Source organism: Mycteria americana, chromosome 1 (genome assembly GCF_035582795.1).
Source record: "Mycteria americana isolate JAX WOST 10 ecotype Jacksonville Zoo and Gardens chromosome 1, USCA_MyAme_1.0, whole genome shotgun sequence".
In the NCBI taxonomy this organism is placed as follows: domain Eukaryota; kingdom Metazoa; phylum Chordata; class Aves; order Ciconiiformes; family Ciconiidae; genus Mycteria; species Mycteria americana.
In genome coordinates this window covers 147,459,097-147,484,798 of record NC_134365.1, presented here as the reverse complement: position 1 = coordinate 147,484,798, position 25,702 = coordinate 147,459,097, and the positions used below count along the sequence as shown (strand labels likewise).

Sequence of the window (25,702 nt, the reverse complement as noted above, 5' to 3'; positions counted from 1 at the left end):
GTTGTCCCCAAATTCTTTCAAATAGTCTGTGATTCCCTCCCAAATCTTTCTCCAATAGACAGGTTCCAGAAAAACCTATGAATAAATTCCCTTCATATTCTTCCCCACAAGGACTCAAGCCATCGTGCCCCCACCAAGAAATTAACTTATTCTCCTACTCATCCGATTTGATCAAAAACCTGGGATAATGGGAAGCATTACCAGCCCTTCTGCTGTGCCCCGAGCGATGCTTCCCCAGCAGCCTCTAGCCACTACTGCCCTCCACCACACTTCTCAGCCCAGGCTAGCTCCGCTTCCTATTAGACCCTGAACCGAAATATTCCAGAAAAAGGAGGGGTAGAAGACTGTTTTTTGCCAGGTTGCTGTGCTGAAGCAGCTCAGCAGCTGTTGCCAGCTGCACAATCAGCCCAGAGAGAGACGGGAACACCGCAGCTGGCAGCACGGGGCACTGGGAGGCTTCCCCAAACTGCCATGTGAACACAGGGGATCTCAAGAGATCATGGCCTGGTGTAATGAATGTTTTGCCCTGCACCAGCTCTGGGTGTTTTGTTTCTTTGATTTTATTTTTTTTTTTTTTTTTAAAAAGAAGAAACATGGAAATGCTATTCTTAGGAAAAAATACACAATTAGGCTACTTACTCACCAAGTTTGTATCTTGCTAAGCTCATCGATTTTTTTAAAAAAAACTTTCTTTTGGAGAGGTGATATACCAGTGACAAAAATCTAAGCCTCATCTCACAACAGAGCTGAAAACTACTTTCCACATCGTGTCCAATGACACTTCAGAGCGGCAGGACATGAAACACTCATTTATGAAAAGCAGAAATGCTGTATTGACATACTAGAAAAATAGCAGAAGAAAATGTTACCTCCAAGATGAAATTTTAAGTTTAAACTCTTATAGGCCAATATTCCTTTAAGGGCTTTAGCAACTTTAAAATGTCCCTTTAAAAATCCTTATGCTTAATGTATTTTTAGACAAATATTTTTATGACTACAAGATGAGCAAGTTCCCCACTGCTTTAGACTGTTCCTATGGAAACAAACCCATTGACGAACAGGAGTCCTGAACAACTCTGATGCCACTGTCTGTACCCTGCTCCTTTTAGCAGAAATAAATCACCGTTTAGAAATCCACAAGTCTAGAGGACTGATTATGTAGGGCTCAAGGAATTGCAATCAACAAAGCTCTCCAAATGAAAAGTCTGAAGTGCATGAAATAGCTACAGGCTTACTTACTGAGCATACTTAAATCACTTTGCATATGGAGAATGGACTCAGGAAATTAGTTCTGAATTGATAAATGCATGTTACATCAAGACAGACAAGAATCTACATATTTAATCTGTAGATCAGAATCACAGTTTTGGTCTGTATGTGTAGGTAGTGACAATTATAAAGAAATGATTTGTTATGAAAGAATAGAAGCAGCATACAGACATGCTCCATAACACTCAGACTTACTACTAGAACTACTAACTTCTGCAGAAAGCTTTCAGAGGCAGAGGAAGGAACAGACAACAGTTGGTGGGTATTAGCTTGCATTTTCTGTGGCGAACCAAGTAAACAAGGTGTGGCAAAGACTGCTACAGAGGAGAATTCAGCACAGAAAGGAGAGGACAGGGATTCAAACCAAGCACAGTTTCAGCCTGCCCTGCTACAATCTGGCAGTTCCTCTCAAGATGCCAAATGAGGGCTAAAATCTACAGCATGTCCCCATTGCAGGGAACATTTTCCCTTATCAGTCAGAGCTGCTCCAAGGGCAGACAGCTCCATGATGGAGAGACATCCAAGAGTGCAATGCGATTCTTCAGTGATGTGAGAGAGGGATGGAGGTGCCCTGAGCTTCCACATGCATTTTCTGTCTAGCGTCTTCGAAAGGAAAGGGAGAGGTGGCGTGACAGTGCTATAAAGGCTGTCTCTGCCATTTCTTGGAAGAAACTCTCCGGGAAGTTATTAAGTGTCCACTGCTATCAATAGTTCAGAACAGGAAAAATACACGTGTCAAGACAACACCTGTTAGGAACAGGGGTAGTGAAAGAGCACAGAATCAGGTTGGTTATCGAGATCCAGTCCAAATCTAGTTGCTGTGATCTTCCATTGTAACACAAAGAGTTACTCTGATCTCTCGGTACAGCAGGCTTCTAAACATATGGGATTTCTTTTGCAAGAGTAAATATGAGGTCAACGCAGTTTGTGATCTCTACAAAGCAGGAAAGTGATGAAGGATTTTAAAATGTTTTAATCAATCCTGTGAAGGCTACCATTGCACAAGTTTTGCCTTTCCTATAGGATAGATTGCCTTTTAACCTCAAGAGAAAGTTTCTGCTTAAGTCCCTCGGCATCTCCTGCCAAATACTTACTCCTTTCAGGTGAGGATTTCTGGCAAGACTATGAACTTCCTAATGTCACCTGCAGCATCGCAGACCCTGGTGACGCATAATCTATATTTGAGAATACCTACTACTTGTGTGGTCAGACCTTAATGAGTGGCTAAAAAACTGGGATAGATTATTTTTATACTGCTAACTACCATGATTCATCCATTTCTAGGCTCCAGGGAGAAAAACAGGAAGGAAACACTTAGTAAGTCCTCGATTTCGTTTAACATTGGTAATGAGCGTCAAGCAAGCTGTGGGAAGCAGAAAAAAACCAACCTCATTCCAGTTGGACTGGCGTTTAATAAACCTAAGCAACTCTGGAAAAATAAAGATATACTCAGGAGGTGGGTGGCACATGGAAGGATTAATTTGTGTTAATTAGAAGTTGCGGAGGAGGAATATTTTGAAGGGGGGGAAAGCAGTTTCAGAATTTCAGTGAACAATGTGATAAATACTAATTAGCCAATTATTTCTCCATAGTGGCAAGCAGCTTTCAAAGTAATTTCTTTTTCTGCAACTGTCACACCTCCTGTTAAGTGGCTAAGATGTGCCCCACACAAGCCTCAGACACAATATTCTGGCAGGACCAGTTTGCCTCTCAGCAGTGGCACTCCTTTTATCTTACATTTGATAAGGGCAAAGGAAGAGGGAATAGAGGCTTTTCCAGAGAATCAGGTTATCTAAATTAGACATTTAAACGGAACAAGTATGAGAGGCTAACTTGCAGAGGGAAAAGCTCAACATGCTTATGAGAAAGCCTAGAAATAGAAACTATTGTGAACATCCCAGCTCAAGATCAATTATGTCATCAGGCTGCCTATATACAGACTGTTATCCTTTTATTTGCCCTAAGCATAGAAGTCTTAAAATTTTATTAAATACTTTTGGAAAGCCCAGCATTCAATGATTCTTGTTATTAAAAAAAATATATATATATACTAAGTGCTGATTATTGGGAGAGAGAAGAGAGGGAGGGAAAGAGAGGTACACATGATCCAGAAGACAGGGATTAGTATCATCTTATTAAGGCTGCTGTAGTAACACCAAACATGAACTCACCTGGAGAACCATACTCATGTCTTGGTAACCTACAGATCTTAGGCATCACTTCCATTAGGGTCTTGACATACTGAAGAATCGTCCCTTGTAACTAAGAGAAAACAGATATGTGTAAACATGCCGGTGTTATTGAACTAAGAAACTTTACAACAAATTGCATTCAAACTACACATGAATTGAACAAGCTCTAAAAATCTTGCATTTGATTCTGTCAGTCATCATCTTCAAAAAGGCAACTTTTTCAAATGAATGCAGTTGCACTTTCCTTCATATGGCCTTAGCCACTTTTTGCTACAGGAAGAGTGGCACAACAGCTAAGGCCAGGAAGGTAAAAAAGAGGAAATAATGTTGTTCTTTTGCAGACTGTCTCTATTGTCTAACCAACTTTTAGATTTTTGGTAAAAAAAGTTGCATTTGAATGCTTTCAAAAGCAACAACAGAAAAATCCTTACCATTAGGTATGTCTGTAACAGCTCAAACTGGCTGTTCCGGACATACCAGCTAAGACGCAGTCCCAGCCTACAGTCAGTCTGCCTTCCTCCCACTAGACACCAATGTCATACCTGTCTCCCTACATCTGAGGATCTGCATCAGGCATCAGCAGGATACCTCCCCTTTTAACCTCCTTTATAAATGCCCAAGTGTTCAATGCTACCTTTAATGAATTGAGACGATTTACCACTTAAATAAGTAATTTTTAAAAATCCCCCCCTAAAACAACAAACCAACACTCAGCTCCAAACCACAAAAAATATCTGTGTTTTCCTCTTTTCCTGAAGATTAGATCATAGTATTCCTTCAAGCAGGCTCCAGCCTTTCTAGAACGTCAAAAACATACTTAGAACATTGTGGGAATTACTGTAAACAAACTGTCAAATGTGTCAAGTGTCTGAAGTGCGATTATGGAAACTACAGCTATCCCCCGGTATAGTTGGATTGTTTTGGCAGCATGCTCCTTACAGGCAACAGGGACAGGGAGGAAAAGACCATTTCTTTGGCTTAAACTGAACTGCAATGCATTATGACTGTATACACAGATACTACTAATATAGTGAACAGCCAGCCCCTCAACCTCCTCCTAGTTACAGAAAAGTCTCTTTCCAATACAAGATACCCAGGCTGTGTGAATAACTTCTTCAACATCTGGTCTGAGCACTCTTCTAAATAGGCTTGATGCTATCCATTGCTAGATCAAGCACAGAGATTAAACCTTCCTTGTTATTAAGGCATCATCTGTCAATGATGTTATTAATGAAAGCCCTGAGGTTAGGCAAGGCAGAAAGCACACTCCAGCTGTTCTCAAAAAATATCGAGAAAGTGAATTTACAGCACAATCTTTAAGTTGAAATCAACTAATTTGAAACATTCATACTTTTCCAGAGTTTACCCAGGACCTAACAGCATAGGTTTCCACAAATTAAATTAATCTCCAATGCAGAATCCAAGGTTTTCAAAACACTGCTCACACTACCAAGGCACATCATCTATTGCTTTCACAAGACATTGAGTACTCTCAAACACAGCTTATGCTAAACTTCAGTGGAAGCAACATTTTAATTAGTTTTGTCTGAGATCTTACTTTCACTTTGGTTTTCTTGAGACATTTCCTATCAAAAGCCATTTGGAATAGCAGAAAATGAAAGACAATTGGCATACCAGGCTCTTGACAACTTTCAGCAACTCCTCCATCACCACAGCAATACCCTGATACCCAAGAAGTCTACAGATGACTTTAAAGTGAGGGGGACCAACGAAATTCCTGTAGTTGCTGTAGATGCTGGAATATGCCAGATTCAATGCCTAAAATGAGAGAACAGATATGATTAATGACAATTTCAGCTGACTGCATCTTTATAATAATCTCATTGAAACAGCATTTTAAAGCATATTAAAAATGAAATAATAACTTTGTATCTCACTCTCTCTCCAGGAAGACAAAAGGGAAGCTTTGTATTTTAAAAGGCAGGAACTCCAACCAAAATCTCTGTACTAGCAAGAAAAACTTGTAAACACTTTTTTTTTCCACCAGGCATCTTCCACTTACCATTTATAAAGCCATGAATGCTTCCTCTTTCATATTTTTCTATTTACATGGGTATAACAGGATAAGAGTAGTCAATGCCAACGGTCAGATCCCTGAATTTAAAGCACAGCTTCTATTCCTATATCACCCATTTTATGTACAAAACATCTTGAAAGAAGTTACTTCAATTTTCAGTTCATAATAGGTGTTTTAAGTCTCTGAGACTCAACTACAAAACCAGCCTTCTGCAGTTACTGCTCTCTGCAACTAATTAATGAAGATCTCTCTTTTTCAAATCCCTTAGCTGTACACAAGATCAAAGCAAATGCAAGTCTGGGATGTAACCTCATGGAAATTATCCCAGAGTTGTATAAATAGGATCAGGTGCTTTGCCATATTAATGACTATTTCTTCAAAGCGAACGCAACTGTACAGACTGATGCTGTGTAGGGATTTAGAAACTGTTTGCTGAAGCCGCGGATCAAAGGGCAGTTAGCTAACTTAACATCCTCCACTTTTGGAAGTGGGTTGTTCTCCTAATATCCTGAAATTTAATTTTAAAAGGGAATCTTGTCAACATTTCTTGCAGAAGGTTCTGTTGTGTTTCCTTTTCTCTTCTGCAGTTTTCATTCTTTCTAATACGCGCATGAAAAACAGCATATTGTTAGACTTTCAACTCCACACACGTCAGAAAATTTTGATATGTAACAGAAAATTACACATTACACAAAATTTTGATCTGTAACAGAAAATTTTCCTTCACCAGTATCCAGGAAGAACATTGACGTTCCCCCCAGTGCAGATCCTGCCCCAATTATCCATGCAAGTCAATACCAGATACTGTAATACATGGCATTGCACAAAGAAACTACTAGGAATTCAAGTCATGAAACTCTACGAAGCTCTTGGAGGATTTTAGTCTCATAAAAGAAAAGGACTTACAAATCATCTTTAGAAGAGATCGGGAGAGAAGATACACATTTTTATTTATGTTGTAGATCTCTATATACCAGTTTCCAACATGTTTTGAACCGTGGACTTAGAAATTTAAAAATTGAATTCTAGACTAACATATAGCAAATGCAAATTTGGCAACAGGTTAACACTTCTTGGCCACCTTTTGTGGGTGCCTTAGATGTACTTCACAAACCCTCATGGGTCAAAAATTGTTGCATTATGAAAGAAACACATGAAAGCACAGGCGCAGAAGAGACCATCTAGGTCATAACAAGAAAGAACTAGAGATCCAAAACCAACTTTCTGAATCAGGTAACTCCTGACCTAAGTGAAAAACTGCGTATGTTATTAACACACACACACATACACACAGAAAATTACATAAATTTTATCATGCTTCAACAACCACAGAAAGTTATAACCAGCAATTTATTTCTGCAACGTGAAAATTCAAGAAGTTGCCAGTACTGAAATTTACTTAAAGGTTTAGTTATATTTCTTATGTGCCTGAACTTCTGTCTCCATCTGTGTGAAGAAACTATACAGCAAGACAGCCTGACCTGCAGAAGGTGGGGGTTGTTTTTCTTGTTTTGAGGGTCCTGGTGAACAAGAAGCTGACCATGAGCCAGCAGCACGTCCTTGCGGCAAAGGCAGCCAACAGCCAGCGGGGCTGCATCAAGCAGAGCACTGCCAGCAGGTCAAGGGAGGTGATCCGTCCCCTCTATCCAGCATGAGTGAGACACCTGGAGCACTGGGTCCAGTGATGGGCTCCTCAGTACAGGAGAGACATGGAGAGACATATGGGAGACTCCAGCAGTGGGCCTCAAAGATGATTAAGGGACTGGAGAATCTCTCCTATGAGGAAAGGCAGAGAGAGCTGGGACTGTTCAGCCTGGAGAAGAGAAGGCTCAGGAAGATCACATCCACATGCATAAGTAACTGATCGGGAGAGTAAAGATGGTAGATCCAACTCCGCTCAGCAGCGCCCAGTGACAGGACAAGGGGCAATGGGCACAAACAGGAAATCCCATTTAAACATCAGAAAAAACTTCACTACTGTGAGGGTGGTTGAACAGAGAGGCTGTGGAGTCTCTGTCCTCGCAGGTGTTCAAGACCTAACCCGACAAGTCCCTGAGCAACCTGCTGCAGGTCACCCTGCTCTGGAGGATCCCCCAGCCTCAGCCGTCCATCAGTCTAGGAAGCTCTGTTCTAAGGACCGTGGGCTTGTGTTGATTTTGTGGAGGAGGGCTGTTTCCAAATACTCAGCCATCTTTTCTGCGAATGCAAACCAAAATAGACACTTGCCTAATTATTAGGCTCCTAATACACAACACAGTCCTGCTATTAGATCAGAGCTGGCTAAAATGCTAAACTCCAAACACACCCCACCGGGTGGGCAGCCTAAAGCGGCATCCCTCTAGAACAACGTGTGCGTTTGTGTAGCTCTCTGCTTACAGAAGAGGGCTCTTGGGCATCAGCGGGGGAGAGAACTGGTAAAACCTTAAGAAAATGTGTGCAGATGAATGTCCCAATACACTAAGCATTTATACAGATGTCCCTAAAAGGTGAGATTTCATCTTTTGCTTTTGATGTTTCCAATCAGGTAGGTCTCCACAATAAATGTGTCCAAACTATCTATTACGGCTATAGTGCAAGGAGAATTTTACTCCAGTAGGTTAAAGCATTTTACTGCTGTGAGGTTAAGGGGAGGGAACTCCTCTTCACACGGCAGAAATTTGTCATAGAAAAGCAAGCCCTAAAAACATGATTTCAGTATTTAAAAACTCACCAATACGTAACAGTAAGAAGCCAGCCGATCTCAAAATACATCTTTCTTTAATGTAACCCTCATGGGGAAGTACCTAAAAGGGTCCACCTGTAAACGCTGGATTAGTGGAGCTTTATAAACTGTGACAAGGGATTTAGAAAACACCATCACACGCCACCGCTGCTCCCCCCTCCCCCCCATGATGCACAAAAGAATAAAATGGTTAGGGAAGAAGCCACTAAGAAAGTTGGGGGGGAGGATGGGAAGGAAAGAGAGAGGGAGGTCTGGGGTTTTTTTTAAGCTATGCTTGCTCCCTCCCCTACTTAAATTAAGGGGGGGGGGGGGGGAGAGAGTTGAGAGTTGCTGATGTCATCAAAGTGCTAACATTAATCACTCACAGCATCACTGGTACAGGCACAAGAGCATATAACAGGGATGTTCAGGCAGTACACTGTCCAAGGGGAGGCAAGCAAGAGAGGGAGAGAAAGGCATTATTTTTTCTCCTGTATGTTCTTTGAAAAGCAAGGCAACAGCATCTTTAGACAAGATGTGCTCTTGCATGAATTTAAGTGGAAGAGACAAAGAAACCATGCCACCAGCAGCATCGGAGAAAAAAACTGAAAGCACTGAGCAATGAGAATTCAGTCCAGGGAATCTGAGGGGAAGAAAAAGCAAACTGGCAAGGAGAGATCAGGCAGGAAATAACTCATGTGAGAAAGGATACAGAAAATTTAGTGTTTATGTCATTTTTGCAGCAGCATCACCATACGAAAATTCTGTTCTGAAATTTCTGTCAGGAAGTGACGGTAAGTACTGACTTTATAATCTATAAAACATCAAATGGGTTTTCCAAACATCTACATGCCAGTAACTATATGTCTGCTAATAATTGATGTTTTGTAATAATAAAAAAACCAGTATTATTGTTGTTTAATTAAAATGCAACATTCAACTTACAAAATGCTGTGAGGATGAAACTATTTTTTCTAGATGTGTTAGGAAGTGTTCTATGAAAATAAATTATAATTTTAAGTAATTGGGATCTACCAGCTAAAGAGAAGACAAATGAGCAAGTAAAAGCTCTGATTTTACTAATGTGCCTGATTTTAATATCTGCAGAAGTTGGGCAGATGCCAAAATGTGTCTGTCTATAAGTTTATTTGACAGCAAACTCAATTCCTTTATATTGTTGCTGTATCAAAAAGGGTGCACTTACCACACGATTAGAAAGGCAGCGTCCACCCAGATCAGTCATATCTAAGGTTTTACATTGTAATGAAAATGAACATACATCTTTTTCTTCCCACTTCCCAGCAAGCATAATCCAAAAGCCTCGAGCAACAATTTTCATACATAAACAGTAACAGAATTATTACTATTAATGTAATGTAACAATCAAGATCCCACTAAAATAATATATGTTTTGCCAGCCTCCTATCTAGTATAAAATACAAAAAAAGTATTACAGAATAATTTCAGAATATGTTATGAGCAAATGTTATGAGCTCTCTTAATCAGGCAAATTTTCAATAGTAAATTGTTATTTAGCCAGGAGACATAACATCTGAAACGTGATCATTAAAAAAAAAAAAAAAAAAGAAGTAATTTTTACAACGAAGTCATAAACAATGAAATACAGTGTTACTGTCATGGGAATTTATGTTCATTAAAAAAGCAAGAAACCTTCCCAATGGAAGAAATTTTCACACGAGTGCCACTAGAAACTGAGTATTAAACTACAAGAGAATCAGATTAAATTGCCAAGGTAGGCTCTTTTGAAAAAAGTTACCCTCACAACTGTAAAATAAAAAAACCCCACCCAATGAACAAAAATATCCACTGGCTGTTATTAAGGTTTGTTTTGTTATAAAATAACTATTTTAATTAAAAGTCTACCAAGGCAGAAGCCAACTTTTTGTCCTGAAAGGAAGACATTCTTTAATAGAAACATTTAGAAAATTGCAGAAAACAGATGTTTTCCTTACACTATTTACAGTGGTAACACAAACTCAGAGCCTCCAAATACTGGCAGGTTTTCTAGTGTTAATTTTATTATGAGGAGGAGTTTTAGTTCAGGGCAGATAGACTATGGAATTACATACCATCACGTAGCACAGGAAAGAGTATTAGTTATTTCTTTAAAAAACACTATCTATTCAAAGGGTATGCTATAGTGAAAGCCGTACTTCACCAACTAAGCCTAGCTTGAGAAAGCTTTTCCAAGAGGCTGACTAGCATTCAAGACTAAATATTGTGATACTGATGCCACCAATGTACAATCATCACAGCCACTGCTCTAGCAGTGGTACAGGCGTGCTAACTCACCAGCAAAACCCAGAGAGTATCGGCGAGTAAGAAACTAATGTAAAATGGTATTGGAGACAAAATATCTGGTGATGTTTCTGCGTACTGTTTTGTTTTTCAATTGACTCTGATAGGCAAAAATCAAGACTTGTGGATGGCCAGAGGAATTTATCCTTCGAGATCCACTCCTGCCACCCCTCACTTGCCACTTAACACAGGCAAATTCACTGCTCACAAAAGCAAGCTTTGAGATTATGGAAAACACCAAATAAGTAAAATAAAATGCAAGATACTCAGACTAGAGAGAAAAAACAAATGCTGCATTTCTTTCCTTTAAATAACAAACATACAAACAAATCCAAACCCCACTTATCAACATAGTCATTAGGCAAGTATTTTGTGTAACAGGTAAAGAGTTAATTAGTTGGATGGTCAATCTGTCAGTCTTTAGTTTAATGCCAAACCAGATAGCGGCTCAATTCAGTTTAGATTTCAATGACATTTTTTAATGAGAGTTTGACTCATTACATAATTTTATGTTAAATATTAAGCTTTTTTCCCCATTAGAAATATTTGTTCTAATAAAAAGAATAGTCCAGCATTGCTCCAGAGGAGAGAGGCATTTATTAATGCATCTGTTTAAACTTCTGATTGTTTGTTTTTCCCTGTGGGAGGGGTATCTATTTCAGAAGTACAAAGCATATTCACATCTCCCGTCTTTAAGAGGTTTTGCTTCCCTCAACGTTACCTAACCACAAGTTCCTTACGACAAAAATATCCAGGGACCTTATTCTAGGGACTGTCCCAAATAGGTAGGCAGTGTGTATACCAAAGCTGACACAGAGACAAATTTTGAACGGGATGCTGAGGGCCAGCATCCCCTCGTTCCCTGTCGCAAGCACACAGCTGTCTGAAAAAAAACTGTGAATGAAAGTGGTTTCCCAATTGCAAATTCTGCAAAACATACCGTCTCTCACGGAGACAAGATACAACGGATCACCTGGACAGGCAGCAGCTCTGGTTGAATTTCTATAAGCGTATATGTAGCCTTTAATTTGGGAAAAAAGTACACAGTTTAAAACGCTCCAAACTTTATGAACTGCCAACTCTCACTTTGATGCAGCAGTACCAACATAGTTGCATAGTGTCCTAATAAACTCCTTTCCTAAATTACAGAGCACTACGATTAAGATCCACACGACATCTCCAGTGCTGCAACTTCTCAGTTACCTCCCTAGGAAACAAACATCTCCCCTTTCCACAGTGAGATCAGCGTCAGGAGAGAAAAAAACCTGCCTAAGAAACATCCCGATGGGAATAACCATCCAAAACATCACAGGAAACACAGCAACGGTAATTTGGCCAAAAATGGCCAGTTGTGCTGACAGCTTTTACAGCGTCATGTACCACCCTAACTGGAACAGCATGCTATCAAGTTACTCGAGAAAGAGCTTTCAGAAGGAAGAGAGAGTGCCCGCCAGTCGCTCCTCCTTTGTTGTTGAAAACCTAACTCCACTCACAACATACATCGTGTGTGTGACCTGCCAGTCCGCAAACCCGTCCAGTGACCAGTGCAGAGTTTTTAACACGCTGGAACAAGACCCAGCATCTGCAAGCAACACCAAGAAAGAGCTGGCGCTGGGCATCTGGCTTGCCAGCAGCGTCCTGCTCCTCATCATCGCTGCAATCCTCCTCTACGGCTGCCTGCACCTCTTCTGCCGCAGGAGATGCGAGCGTTTGCAAGGGCGAAACGGGACCTCCGAACAAGACCACGGGAAAGTGTGGACCAAAAGCGCGGCATACGCCTTGGAGGAGCTCAGCAGGCAGAGCCAACTGATACAGGATCCCGAGGAAAAGCATCCAGGTGGCATTCAGCTGGCCACAATCATAGAGAACCCCTCAGCATGCAAGGAGCCCATCATGCCGACTTCCAAAAGCCGGGAACAAGTGCCAATGACAGGACAGTGCTCTGCTATAGGTTAGAAACCTTTTGTCAGGGAGGAGATTTTTACTACATATGACATCCCAACTGCTTCAAACGCATCGTGTGCTTTGTCACCGTTCATGACAGGGAGCTCCGACTGCTCACCGCAGTGCTCCCAGCTGTACGTCCAGTGTCACGTCCCTTTCCAACAGCCCGTACAGAGTCAGAGCTACTCAGAGGCAAAGGTTCAGATTCCCAAGAAGTGAGCACTTCAGCTGCACTCTGTTATTTAAAAATGAAGCATGTAGCAAATAATCGATTTACATTTTGAGGGGATTTTTTTGTTGCTTTTCTTTAGTCTAAAACAGCAAACAAAAATAAAAATTAATCAAAAGTGACCAAGAGACTTTTTTTTTTTTTTTTTTACTAGCATAAATTAAAACTGAGTAGAAGTTTTCAGATGGCAACCCAGACTGCTACACTACAGGCAACTGGCACATACACCCCGAGTGCAGTGGTTTGCCAGTGCGAGTTTTACCCCCACAATCCCAACTGCTTCTCAAACCACACACTACAAACTACTACACTCAGACTACGCACTCTGCCAACCATGGTGCTGCTCTCCATAGCTCCCATCTGAATGAGCTCAGTCTCAGCGCGTAAACTCACCAGGACTTTAATGGTATCCTTTCGTCTGCCTTTGAAATTCCCCTCGGTCTAAAAGCATATGCAAGATAGCGACTCTGTAAGGACACTTCTAATGAAACTAAGGGAATATCCTGGGTTATTGTATTTTGCACTCTTCTGTACCCACCACAAGCCACCTTCTGCTCCACAGGCGAGTGACTCCCTGTAGAGGAAATGGAGTTCAGAGAAGCAACTCCTGACCCTTCCTTCTCTCTTTCCCTTTCAGTTTTAATGATAAAACTCATTCACCAGCTGCAAATTTCTATCCAACCGCACAGTATGTTTTGTGTAATGAGGGGGCAAGGAAGTAAAAACATGCCAAAACACATTTTATTTTTGTAACAAGCAAATCTGCCGATCATCTCACTCTACCTTGAGCTTCACGGCAAAGTGCCAAGAAAGGCCCTTCGGACAGAAATCTGTTCACCCTCACAACACGACGCGTCTTGTCTGGCTTACGTGTATAAGTCACCCTGTTTGAAATCTCTTAAGTGCATTTGTGTTCCATAAAAACATAATAAATCTTAGTATTGCTGTATAGTATGGTATGTCTGAAAACCAAAAATACACTGTAAATACACTGTGACTGCAGGCATTTTAAACTGCTATTGATACGAACATATGCATAAAGTCAGCTCTTGTTGACACAGCTCAGTTGCACCAGTAAAGGCTGGAGAACTGCTGGCTGGGCAGCTGCCATCCCTTTCCACCGCGCCCTGGAAGCCGAGGTGGTGTACAACTTTGGCAAGAGAATGCCCGCTGAATATTTCACAGCAGGCAGCGGGTCTTTTCAGCTACCGTATTTTGACAACATTTCCCACAACTTGTGAAAGACGTCAACTCTCATATTGCTAGGAAGACATGAGCTGGCATAAGTTTGATGTGTCATCTTTACTTTTTTCTACTAGGATAGGTACGACACACAGAAACGTGCTGAATTGGGGCAAGTATTACTTTTAGAAAACACTTCAAAAGGCATCTTTATTGTGTTAAGTTAGCAATAACGTGTTCTCCACCCCCTACATAGAGCATTTCCTCCAGCCAACGCATTTTTCTTTGTCTTACACACCAGTCTTAAACAAACTGTGGAGGTGACAACAGTTTACTGCTCTTTCAAATGAAGGTGTTTCAAGCAACAGACACTGAAAAACTCTCTTCAGAGCATGAAGCCAATACTACAGGTTTACTGCCAGAAAGGGACGGCTGGGCAACAGGGACAGAAAAAAATGCTTTAAAATGATCTTGTAATCAAATTAACGGTAACACTTCTCTGACTAGGATTTCATCAAAGAGAGAAAAGACTGTTATAATGTTAAAGGGGTGGAGCCACGAGACATACATTCTCATCTCTGCCAGCATCTTGGGCCCTTGAAAACCTGTTTACTTCTCTGTATCTCTGTTTCTTTATGTGGGTTTTAAGGCAGTCCAATACATATATTTACATGCATTTATATGTTATACACCCATGTATATACCATACTGAGAACAAGGAGCCGTTCAGTCTTATTCGCCTACGGAATTTTGTTATTTATACACAAACACATACATACAAAAAGACACATGTATATGTGTCAGGTTCAGAAGGCAAGGAGCTACCATGGAAGTGCTCCCAGGAATAGGATTTACCTCATCTAAATATAAAACCATTCCACCCAAGGAGTTTACTGTGCACGACTTAGATAAACATTGATATCACCTCACGAGGAATGGACCATCTCACACCAGCTGCAAATGAGCAATGCAGAAGGAGTGTCATCTGACTTCTGCACTAGTTTTTAAGAACTCATGTGATCACACACTCACAGAGCTACACGATTCTTTGTCTCTTGCTCAGAGAGTTTTATTACAGATTCATTCAGGTTCATTCTGGCAATTCTCTGTTTCGGTAATTCACTGTTCAGTTTTAACAGTGATCTAGTAAGGGGCAAATATTCTAAGTGATTACTAAACTGATAACAAGATGCAACATAGTGCAAACTGACCTTAATTTGTGCACCAGCAGTAGATAAAACCCATTGTATTCACATAGAGAAGTATTTCCCAAAGGGGTCTTTTTTCATGAAGCAAATAAGTTAGCGTCTACAAAATGCAGGTGTACAAACATGAAAATCTGTGGAAAATGTTGTATAAGCCAGAAAGGGAGTTCTTAAATTCTGGTCTACCCAACCTCTATAAAACCAGGTACTTCATTAACATGCAAAGTTAGTTTCAAAATCCCCAGAAGAGACTCTTTCTTATATGTACATTATTAAGTATTTTATGCATCCAGCCCATGTTGCCAAATTTCAATTTGCTAACATTCATTTTATTAATCCTACACACACTTCACCTGAGTAAAGGTATTTCAATGACCATGCTCAATGAGCTTTTAAAATATGCCAGCTCCCTTAAAAGGCTGACGAGCTTTTGCAGGTCGGCTCCTTCCCACCTGACAGTTCTGCTCCCATGTCAGCCAGGAGAAGTAAGTTGTATTTGTGGGTTTCTGTTTTGCTAATTGGATGAAGATACCACTCAGAAAACTTTAGATGCAACAGAGAATGTGGACACAACTGTCTACGCTAAGCATCAATACACATTAATATAGACCAAATGCTTTGATCCATTTAGAAATATCTGAGAATATGTGAACGCTTTGAGATCAAAACTAAAAATTTATTTAATTACTCTTAAGCAACCACACTGCTTGTGCGAAGCTTCTGCACAGAAAGTGTTTAGCCATTACAGTCCAATACATGCATGTATGAGTTTACACATGCACAAGAAACCACAATGCTCTTGTCTTTACCTAAATAAAACACCATGGATTGCTAAAAAAAAACCAAAAAACCCAAACCAAAACACCCCCAAAAAACCCAAAACCATCCAACAACAACAAAGTCCAATAAGGAAAATAAAAAGTCATATTCTTTGGCTATATGATCAATATGAAGTGCTCATCTGAATATCTTGAATAGTTCAAGAACTCAAAAAAGACAATAAAACAAAAAAATACATAGCTACTCCTTATCCCACTATTATCCAGTCAGGAGGCAATCAACAATATAACTGTTAAAGGACCCAAACAAGGATGTGCTCTGTGACAAGCCTGGCTATATAGTACACAGAATAGTATCACGCAATTATATCACACGCTAGAACGTGTAGCCTCTATCATGCAAGAATTACTGTCTGTTACTTGCTATATACAGTAGAAATGTCCTCCTAAAATTCCATTCAGATATCCTCAATTCCAAAATATATTAGATTCAAGAATAAAAATATACTCTTGTAAAAATTTAAAACTGCAGAGAGTCAGGAATATTTGCTAATATAGGCATATCTAGTTATGAAACTTGCTCCAGAAATGCATCTAAGAACCCCTGATTGCTCCTGCTCATATAGAAAAATAATCAGATTTCTGGAAAAGTATAGCTCTCAGAGTAAAGATTACTACTCTTTAATTATGTAACCTAACTGATAAAAAAAGGGTTCCCCAGTTAATCCTCTGTCACTCACCCCACTGTATCATCGCTTAGATAAATTAAGTTAGCAATCTCTACTAAATTCAGTGGGGTTTTTGCTCTTTACACTGCATCTGGTGAATTCCTAAAATAGTACGGAACACAATAACTCTAATGTAAGAAAATCCCACTTTTCTATAATTTACTGTTCCCTGTTGAAGAACAGTTATGTAAAACACTATTCACAGTACCAGACAATCAGCTGTTACATTCCACATTAAAGACATGTGAATTCTTTTCCACGTCCTTTACATTAACTTTACATTCCTTACTGAAGCTATCTCTTCAGCTCTCAAAAACTAGCTTGCTGGGCAAATCACTTCACAGAGATTGCAACGTATAACTAGGATATGACATGCAGAAAATAACAGTAAGACAAGGACTAATTACGCCCACGTTTAAGTAGGAGCTAGATAATGAAAGTAGCTAGACATGAAAATGACACAGCGCACTTGTATAAATTACAAGGATAATTGAGTACATAATTTTTAAACTTTTCTTTTAGTCAACAATCCTCTAATTGGATCCTGATGTTTTTATTGATCTTTTCCATACTTTCATTTTGCCTCCCTGATACTCAAGAAAACAATGCAAAATTAAGAGTGACATCTTGTTAAATATTCTCAAATTATTTGCTGAAGATACCACTGCTGGTTTTTACTGCTGTTGGAAGTAGATCAATATTTCTGACTGGACATTAAAAATGCAGATACATGTTGAAGTGCTATGCCTTTAACTGTCATTAAGACTCAGGCAATAATTCTGAAGCATAAGAAAATAAATCTCCAGCAATCAGGGAGAATAAATCTATCCCTCCAACATACAATACTGCAAACAGGAGCATAGCATTGGTCCTGTGAATACAGGCTAACTTTGCTCACTTGGGTAGCTCCATGAAAGCCCACGACTATTTGCTTGTGCCAAGTACTTTTCTCAACTTGTCACCCACGTAAGCTCCTTTCCAACCTCAGTCCTGGGCATTGCCTTAAGGCACAGAGTACATGACTGCGTATCATGTACACTTCTATTGAAAACTTGCATAAACCTTCTAGGCACACCTAATCTGCAAAGCAAGAAAGATGATGCTAATACAGGAGGATGAGATGGCCAAAAGTCCAAGTTAATCACAACAACTTTGAGGTCCTTGGGTTGAAGATGCCAAAGAAACGCTACTTTTTTTTTTTTTTTTTGAAAGAATTTAAGCAGTTTGGTATCTGATAGTTTATGATGGTCAGAATCTATATTCCTTTTAAGTCAGATAATATCTGAAGCAGTTTTTCCTATCTGTTCCCTCTTCTCCGGCCATCAGTCTTCATCACTGTAACAAAGGAGCAGCTGCACCCAAGATAGGCTCTTGTTCTCACTTCATCGGATGACTAATCAATCTTTTCTTTGGGTCTGCTCTGCCACTATAAGCAACTGTGCAATGCAAGGTGGCTGAGAGAAGGACTTATTTTTAGCTATGTCAGGTAAGACTAACCATTAGACTAATCATTTGCACTTTGGCTGAAACATATAGTGAGCTTCACAGCAAGTTCTGAAAAAAAGTGTATGTTGAATTTAAAATACTCGCAAAATGTACTTGAGTCCATTTTTAATAACTTTCATATTCCATAATTTCTATAATTAAAAAAGATACCTTTAAACATTAGCAAACCATAAATCTAAAGGGAATTAAATCCAACCTTCGATCCATAGAGATACTGCGGCTGTGCATTAGGCTGCTTATCTCTCTGAAACTCCTGAGAAAATGGTAGCACGGTCCGAACAAATCTATAAAAACAAAATAAAGAATTCATTAATTATACTTAGGTTAGTAGGCGTGTGCCTAATGCACCTTACCCTGTATAATAGTGCTTTTGTCTACATATAAAATCAAAGCCAGAGCAGTAGCCTTTCAGCCCAAGTTGAAATTGGGGAAGCACATAGCCTGCATTGCCCAAAAGCCTGGACACAAATCATAATGCAATTCTCCATCACTTACTGGGACCCTGTTCTTCCAGTGGTGTGCAGGGTCCCAAAATGTTTCTCACTTCTACTCCAGCCCAGCCAAGCAAAAAGAGAAGCAACTAACAAAATAGCAATAGCCTCTCACAGAGAGTAAGGAAGTTCCTTGTACTTCCAAAATGAAGTCCTTGAGAATGAACTACACCTTCAAAGAAGAACATGACATTTCTATTTAACGTTTTGGAGCTTTCCCCCCCCCAAAAGAAACTCACAGCAGGAGAAACACTTTAGGTTAATACCTGTAAAAAAAGTCATGAGGAAGGGCATAATCCTTGTAGCAAAATTAATGTTTCAAAAGTTTGTTCAGACTTTAGTGTGAGCATGTACCAATGCAAATCATGTTTAGCTTTACTTTTGTGTACTGTTAAGAAGATGACAAGAGAACTACAAAGATAGGGAGTACTGCAAAACATAGGATCAAACAGCCCACTCCAAACTGAGGGCCCCAGAATCTGAAGAATGGTGCTTGGGCAGAACTCTGCAGGCACAAGTCCTCTTGTGAACAAGCAGGACAGACCCACTCCCCTGATGTATGTTGCCTGTTAACTGTGTAATGCACATTTTGCAGCACTACGGTTTTAGTGCAGAAAGAAGTTAATCAACATCTACTACAATTCTGATTCTGCTTAACTTTACTAAACCGAGCAAAATTATTGGTGCATGTGTTTACAGGTTGGATGGCTACTTTATAGGATGGCTCCTTTAACTGGATAAAAAGGATTTCTTGGTAAATGGTGTAAAGATGTACATACACAGGGAAGAGGAAAAACAGCTATTTAAGAAGTGTACGTCAAATGTTTGTATCAGACTCAGCTACCACTCAGAACAGCCTGATAAAATAAAGACATCTAGGAAAAGGTTTCAGGAAAGGAAGTTTGCAGTACATTATAAGATATAATTGTATCTTGATCTGTTTTTGTTTAAAATATGTTTGAATTTAATCAACACACAAAATAAATGATTCATTAATAATTTTTCCTAGAAAGAACATGGAAATTCTATTTTTAATACAGCCATTTTCTAGCCGAAAACAAAAACAGCCATGCTATTAAAAAATTGTTTCACCCAAGCATGTATAAATTGCACCATGTTGCTTACAATTATTTCCACTGTGTTTTATTTCTGAGTAGTCTGAATCATTCTTGTGAGAATCCGTAACTTCAGGAAAAGGTTTTCTGTATTTTTTTAACCTGCTCAAAAATAGGTGTACCCATGGTTTCAGCTACTTGTTCCTATGTATTTTAGCCCTGTCTTTCCAAAAGTACTTGTACTTGCTGAAGTCCAGAAAGTGATCGCATTTAGAGCTTTTGAGAAAAAAAAGATCATTTATGTGTATTATTTTTGATACTCTCTATATATAATTTAAATCTCCTTACATTTACATTACCTCAGTTTACAAGTTTCCCCCTTCTCTCTCACTCACATAGCAACTGAAAACATCCTCTTGAGATTACTTGAATCTGTTCTCTGCACAGATACTTCATTAACGAGTTTACCAGAGATGTTGTAAACATTTGATGGAATACAAAGTAATCGTCAACATATGACAGACCCAGAGATTACTCTATTCCCCTTCTTTCTCTCCAAATCCTATTCCTTTTTAAATTTACATCAGTTTTCAAGCCCTAAGAAAATCTCTAAAATGAAAGAAATCAAGAGATACCATGTCATTTGAGTTAAGACCAGGTTTCAGCCTGCAAACATATTGGGCAAGAGCTGATTAAATTAAAACCCTCACAAGGAAAAGAGTGTTTCAGAATATAAAGGTGGGTGCATCCCATGACTTGGGAAGCTGTAACGATTAATCTTTCTCTTCTCAAAAGGTATTAGGAATATATTTGAACTACAGCGTCATTAGCGTCTGGGAGCTAACCAGTCAGACTATATTTGGAGTAAGAAGAAATCACAGCCTCAGAAATCAAGTATCAGAGAAGTACTTCTGAGACACAGTCTCTAAGTTTCATTAGCTCTGTACAAACACAAGTAACTCTTGTGTGTTCCACAGTGCTCCTCTCCGTTCCTGGGGTTTTCTCTATCTCTAATGTTTTAGAATAGTAGCAAAATAACCTTAACGTTTTCTTAAAGACTTGAAGCAAGCACCCATTTTATACTTTCTTGAGGGACATGGGGGAAAGATGCCGAGAGAGGAAGAAAGAGGTTAAGAAAAGGAAGTAGGAGCAAGAGATACAGTTACTTGGTGTCTTACGGCGGGGCTATGGTTAAGTACTGAGGATACAACAGGGAAAAAAAAAAAAGTGCATCGTTCTAGGAGGTATGTGACTAATCCCCATATATCATTCAGATAAATATTAGAGATTTCTTCTGTCAAAACTAAGGGTTATATAGAAAACTTTACAGGTCAGCATCATCTGCTATTCTTCAAACTTTTTCAATGTGTGTGTGTGTGTTTTCTTTTTGACATCCTCCTGGCTGGCTTCCTCCTGCTCCTCCTCCAAGAAACAGAAACATCTCTTTGAGGACTGAAGCTCTTTGAATATCAATGCTAAAGCTAGGCAAATTTTTACTTTCCCTCGGATACTGCTGGATGCAGGTTTTGGCATACTCCAAGATAATCAGTTCTTTTCATTTTTAATCAGTGTTGATGATCTGACAGCAATTTATGCATTTTAATCAACGCAGGTTGTAAGCAGTCAAAGTAGATTAAGCAGATGAAAAGCCTGCTGGCTTACCAAAGCTTTGCAACAGTGATTGCGAAAGGACAACATGAGCCCCAAAGTAAGTATTTTAGGGATCAAATCATTTTTTATCGGTGTTTCTGTGATACCTACCAGGAAGGAGTTCATAGTGAACACTTTACAAACTAACCTAAATGATGCTATGAGTCTAATTACCATAATCTATTTGAGAAAATACGGAGAAATCTGAAAGAGACCACTTCAGTCAATGAGCCTGCTGCCTTGCTACTGCAGGCACCAGATTAGACATTTATAAACTTCTGAGCTTCATCTCAGAAGTAATAAGATATTGCAATCCTCCCTCCCTGCTCATACAGAAAGTGTCCCTCTGCACTTCCCTGTCTAATTGGTATGAACACTGTTAACTTCCAGCCTTCTCAAATTATCCTGTCTACCAGATCTAAGGGTAACCATATACCTCCTCTCTTAGTGAATGCTAGATCTAACTCACCCTTCTTGAACATGAATGTCAAGATAGAGAGAACAGGGGGCTACAAACTGAACTGTGAGGAAACAACAGACAAAACAGAGCATGAAAGAGTAACAGATATCCTCCACTCCATCGCTATCACCTTACGTTTTGGCAGAAAGAAGACTTTTTTTTTTTTTTTAATTTTAGGTGGGGAAAGATAAAGTCCTTGTTGTCAAATTTGATGGACTTTTTGACTACAGTCACCCCTACTTTGCATGAGCCTATATAACTACACCATTTGGCTCTTTGTAGCAGAAACTAGGTAGTTTTCACTGCTAGTGCTGCTTTTCAGGTTTGCTCCAGCAGCGTCTGAGAGGGCTGAAGATTTTTCTGAACAGTGACTATCACGGAGTATGTGCAAGACAAGAAGGCACAGCTGTTCTCTTGTGAAGACTAGTCTCAAAAGCAATACGAGATAGACAGAGAGCTTGCGAAAGGAAGGGGGAGGCAGGCAGGAAGATTGAAAAATAAAAAGCTGGTCTTTTTGTTTATTCTGTGACAAATCTGTATCCCCAGAAGAAACATGTCATACTGCATTTGGAATAGTGCTATACACATGAATTTTTAGCAGAGAATACAGATTTGGATAATGTGTTTAGAGGAGATGGAGCTACAAGTCTGACTACTGTCTCAGGAAGCTTGTATCATGTGTGTCAAGAAAGCACAGAAAATCCTCAATCCAAATAAATGTCTAGGCTGTCTCACACTTGCTTCTCTGTTAGCCCTGAATACAAAACATGCTATCATGGAACGAAAAGACCAGCTTAGAATTAGTAAAGAAAATAAGGCAGAAAACAGAACGCGACAGATAGTGGAAAAGGAACAAAGACCTACAATCTGGAAGTTGTCCTTGTGTCATTTGAATCCTCTGGCCAGTCCTAGTCCTCCTAACTCCACAAAGATACAGAGGAATGAAAAAAGTACAGACGCAGGCATAAGCATGACAAAGATTCCTGGTGTGGAAAAACCTTCGGCTTGAAAAAACATGCAACTGAGGGCCGACATGAGAGAGGGCTCTTAAAAAAATCCCAAGCAGCACAGAAAAGACAACAGGTGGGAAGTGGCTGTTCATGGTCACTTTCAGTAAAAGAACTGGCAGGCAACAGCTTGAGAGCAAACTAAAAGATACTTTTTCGTGCAGCACACAGCCTCACTGCAGACTCCTCACTACAGCACATCATGAATGCCAAAACCTCACATAGCTTTAAAAAAAGGACTGGACAAAGCAATGGAGGGGAAAAAAAATACCTGTAAAAGGCCAGAAATGCACTAACATCCCACCATTTTTATTTTACAGAAACACCCGATTGTTGCTAGAGGCCGGCACGTTTCCTGGGAGAAAAATCACCACAAGCCTCCCTTGTTTTCATACTTGGGTTCTGCATGGCTGCTGCTAGCCTCAGGACACTGGACTAGAGAGGGCTTTGACCTCACCTGCAGTTCATATGCTCATGCCATTATCCAAAAGTTTGTTCTCTTTCTTTCCTGATCGACAACAAGTAGATTAAAAACACCCTTGGATTTCACTGCTAATGCCCATCTGCAGAGGTCGGCTCGCTCATCTCCCCATTCCTTCTCCACAAACTGTTGCGCCCGAGTCTGGACACAGCTGCGAGGCTGGCCAGCACTAGTGAGACTAAATTTCAGAAAACTGGCAACTGCAATTATTAAATTGCCAAATCTTTTAATAGCAGCCTCACTGTTTAATCTCAGTACATCACCAGATATAAAAAAATTCCTAAGTCCCAAATAATTAAACATGCAACATGTTTCAATACTTCTGCGTGAATAGCCTTAGCCTTTAAACCGAACCTGCAGGGTTTCTAAACACTTGAACTCTTTTACAAATGTTTGAAATCATCACATTCAAGCATTCTTGGAAAAAGAGCTTCCAAAGGTCTGGGTACAGGTTAATCTAACCAAAACACTAACTTTAAAAGAAGGACACTTACACCTAGGCTGTGGTCAAATTAAATAAAAGGCAAGCCACAGCTATTACACATTTCCTGGGAGCTCTACCTCCAACCCCTCACCACCAAGCAGCCTCTCTGCTTTTCATCATACTTACTTCTCTGTCTTCCAGCCTATCACTGTTACTTTTCTTCCCTTGTTTACATGTAGCTTTCATGCAAGACATAACCTATCAATAGTCAAGAATTAAACTAACAGTTCTCACAGAGCTCCTCACTGTGTAGTCCTGTATTTGCACACAATAACCTGTACAGTTGAATGCAGAGAGAGCTCATCAATTTAAAGTTCATGCTAACAGCAAGACAGCGATAGACGTAATGAATATGCTTAAGAACTATAAAAGGGCTAGAAACTCGCTGTTCCCTCTCCCAGCAAAAATATCACTGGGCACCGTATAGCATGTGCAGCACACATCAATTCTCTCCACACTGCTGTTTTTGACTGAAACCAAAGCAATTCTGTGATGAAATTGGACACATGGTATACCTACTGCCTAAGATCTGGCTTCCTTTATCATCTCTTAAATTAATTATCCTGAATTAATTACCCAACAGGCTTGAGGATCAGCCTAATTCAATTCACACATACAGTTTTTAAACAGACAAGCAACAGTTCTACAGGATCCTGCTAGTGTCCTTTGGCATTCCACGCTCACTTCCCAAGCACTGTGGTCTGTGGTTTGGCAGTCCTTATAGCTAGGATGAACACAGACTGAATTGTTATAGGAGTTATTGAATGCCTTTCATTAAGGCTGACAGGTGAAGGATCAGCTTTTCATCAAGATTTTAATATTATGCTTATATGATTCTTAATACATTGCACTGAATATTCCAATATTGATCTCCAGATAACATCAACTGCACAGTAGCTTCCTCAGAAATACATTCAACTCTTCTGTGCAGACAGATTCACGTAACAGAAGTTTCTTGGCTAAAACTTAACCACAAAAAAAACACACTTTTTTTTTTTTTTTTTTTGCACAGACAGAATCTTGGATCTAAAATGCAACATAACCATCATGGAACATGTCAGACAGGGAAAGCTGTCCAAGGAGACATTGAAAGATGAGAACAGGCTTCCTCCTCTTCCTACAGCTCAATATTCAATATCATTTCACTGTCACTTCGCAGTGCTTTAACCAAAACCTGAGTAAAGGCTAAAAGCAACACAAATCCTAAACACAGCACACAAGCAGGAAGCCCAGAAATGCAAAGTCCCAAGCACTGCGCCTTCCACTCATTCAGACTTTAGATCCTATCTTTCTCTTTGTATTTCCATTACCCACTCTCCTTAAAGGCTGCAACTGTAGTCGCAGTGAACACTGAACTCTTCCCTTCTCCAGTAAACAATCCTTTTCTTGACATTAATGCAGAATCAGGAATATAATTTTATTTCCATCATCTCACAGTTGAGGGTCCTGTTTACCAAAATATCTTCCTGATACCACTTCGCAGCATTTTTGGACACACTTTATTTTTCAGCATATCATAGCTAAGTCATTAAAATGTCAGAATTTGGATGCTGCAGTTACATTTTACTTCTATTGTGGACAAATAACAGGCTTTCATACATTTGACTGCACTTAGTAAAATGACTCATGCTGCTTCATTTCAAGTAAAGCATTAGAAGTGGAAAACACACTAAATGAATGGAGATGGACTTGTCAGCATTTGCTAGGAAAGAAGTTGCAGGAGGGTGGCAGAAGAACTGCTGCAAACAAAAAGCTGCCATGCTAACCTGTTAGTGGATCCATTGTAGCAGTAGTTTGGAAGGAAATCATAATTGAGTTCCCAAAAGACATGAAGAGTGATTCTTCCATAGGGGGCTGACACATTGTGATTGGCTTCTCTGAACATGGCATCAAAGCTGTCCAAGGTCATATATCTACTCAGAAGCTTGTGAGTCATTTTGTTTACCTCTATCAAGCCATCCAGTTCCTACAAAAAACAAGAG

The 25,702-nt window shown here is 39.7% G+C and overlaps 2 protein-coding genes across 4 annotated transcripts in view; one reads left to right on the top strand and one right to left on the bottom strand.

Moving 5' to 3' along the window:
* CYFIP1 (cytoplasmic FMR1 interacting protein 1) overlaps positions 1 to 25,702 on the bottom strand; it is a 78,523-nt gene that overhangs the window by 11,842 nt on the left and 40,979 nt on the right. For all 3 annotated transcript variants that reach the window (XM_075523368.1, XM_075523375.1, XM_075523382.1), the window contains exons 22-25: positions 25,487 to 25,686; positions 18,289 to 18,376; positions 5,097 to 5,240; positions 3,441 to 3,531 (exon numbers count right to left, since the gene is read on the bottom strand). In XM_075523368.1, coding sequence (XP_075379483.1) covers positions 3,441 to 3,531; positions 5,097 to 5,240; positions 18,289 to 18,376; positions 25,487 to 25,686 — 523 coding nt within the window. The remainder of the gene's footprint in view (positions 1 to 3,440; positions 3,532 to 5,096; positions 5,241 to 18,288; positions 18,377 to 25,486; positions 25,687 to 25,702) is intronic.
* On the top strand, positions 11,720 to 12,475 carry LOC142404920 (fibronectin type III domain-containing protein 9-like). The gene has a single exon (XM_075491923.1). The coding sequence runs from the start codon at positions 11,804 to 11,806 to the stop codon at positions 12,473 to 12,475; it is 672 nt and encodes a 223-aa protein (XP_075348038.1). The 5' UTR covers positions 11,720 to 11,803.

Coding starts and splice junctions, on each gene's coding strand:
- LOC142404920 (XM_075491923.1), top strand. CDS start 11,804: ATGGGAATAACCATCCAAAACATCACAGGAAACACAGCAACGGTAATT.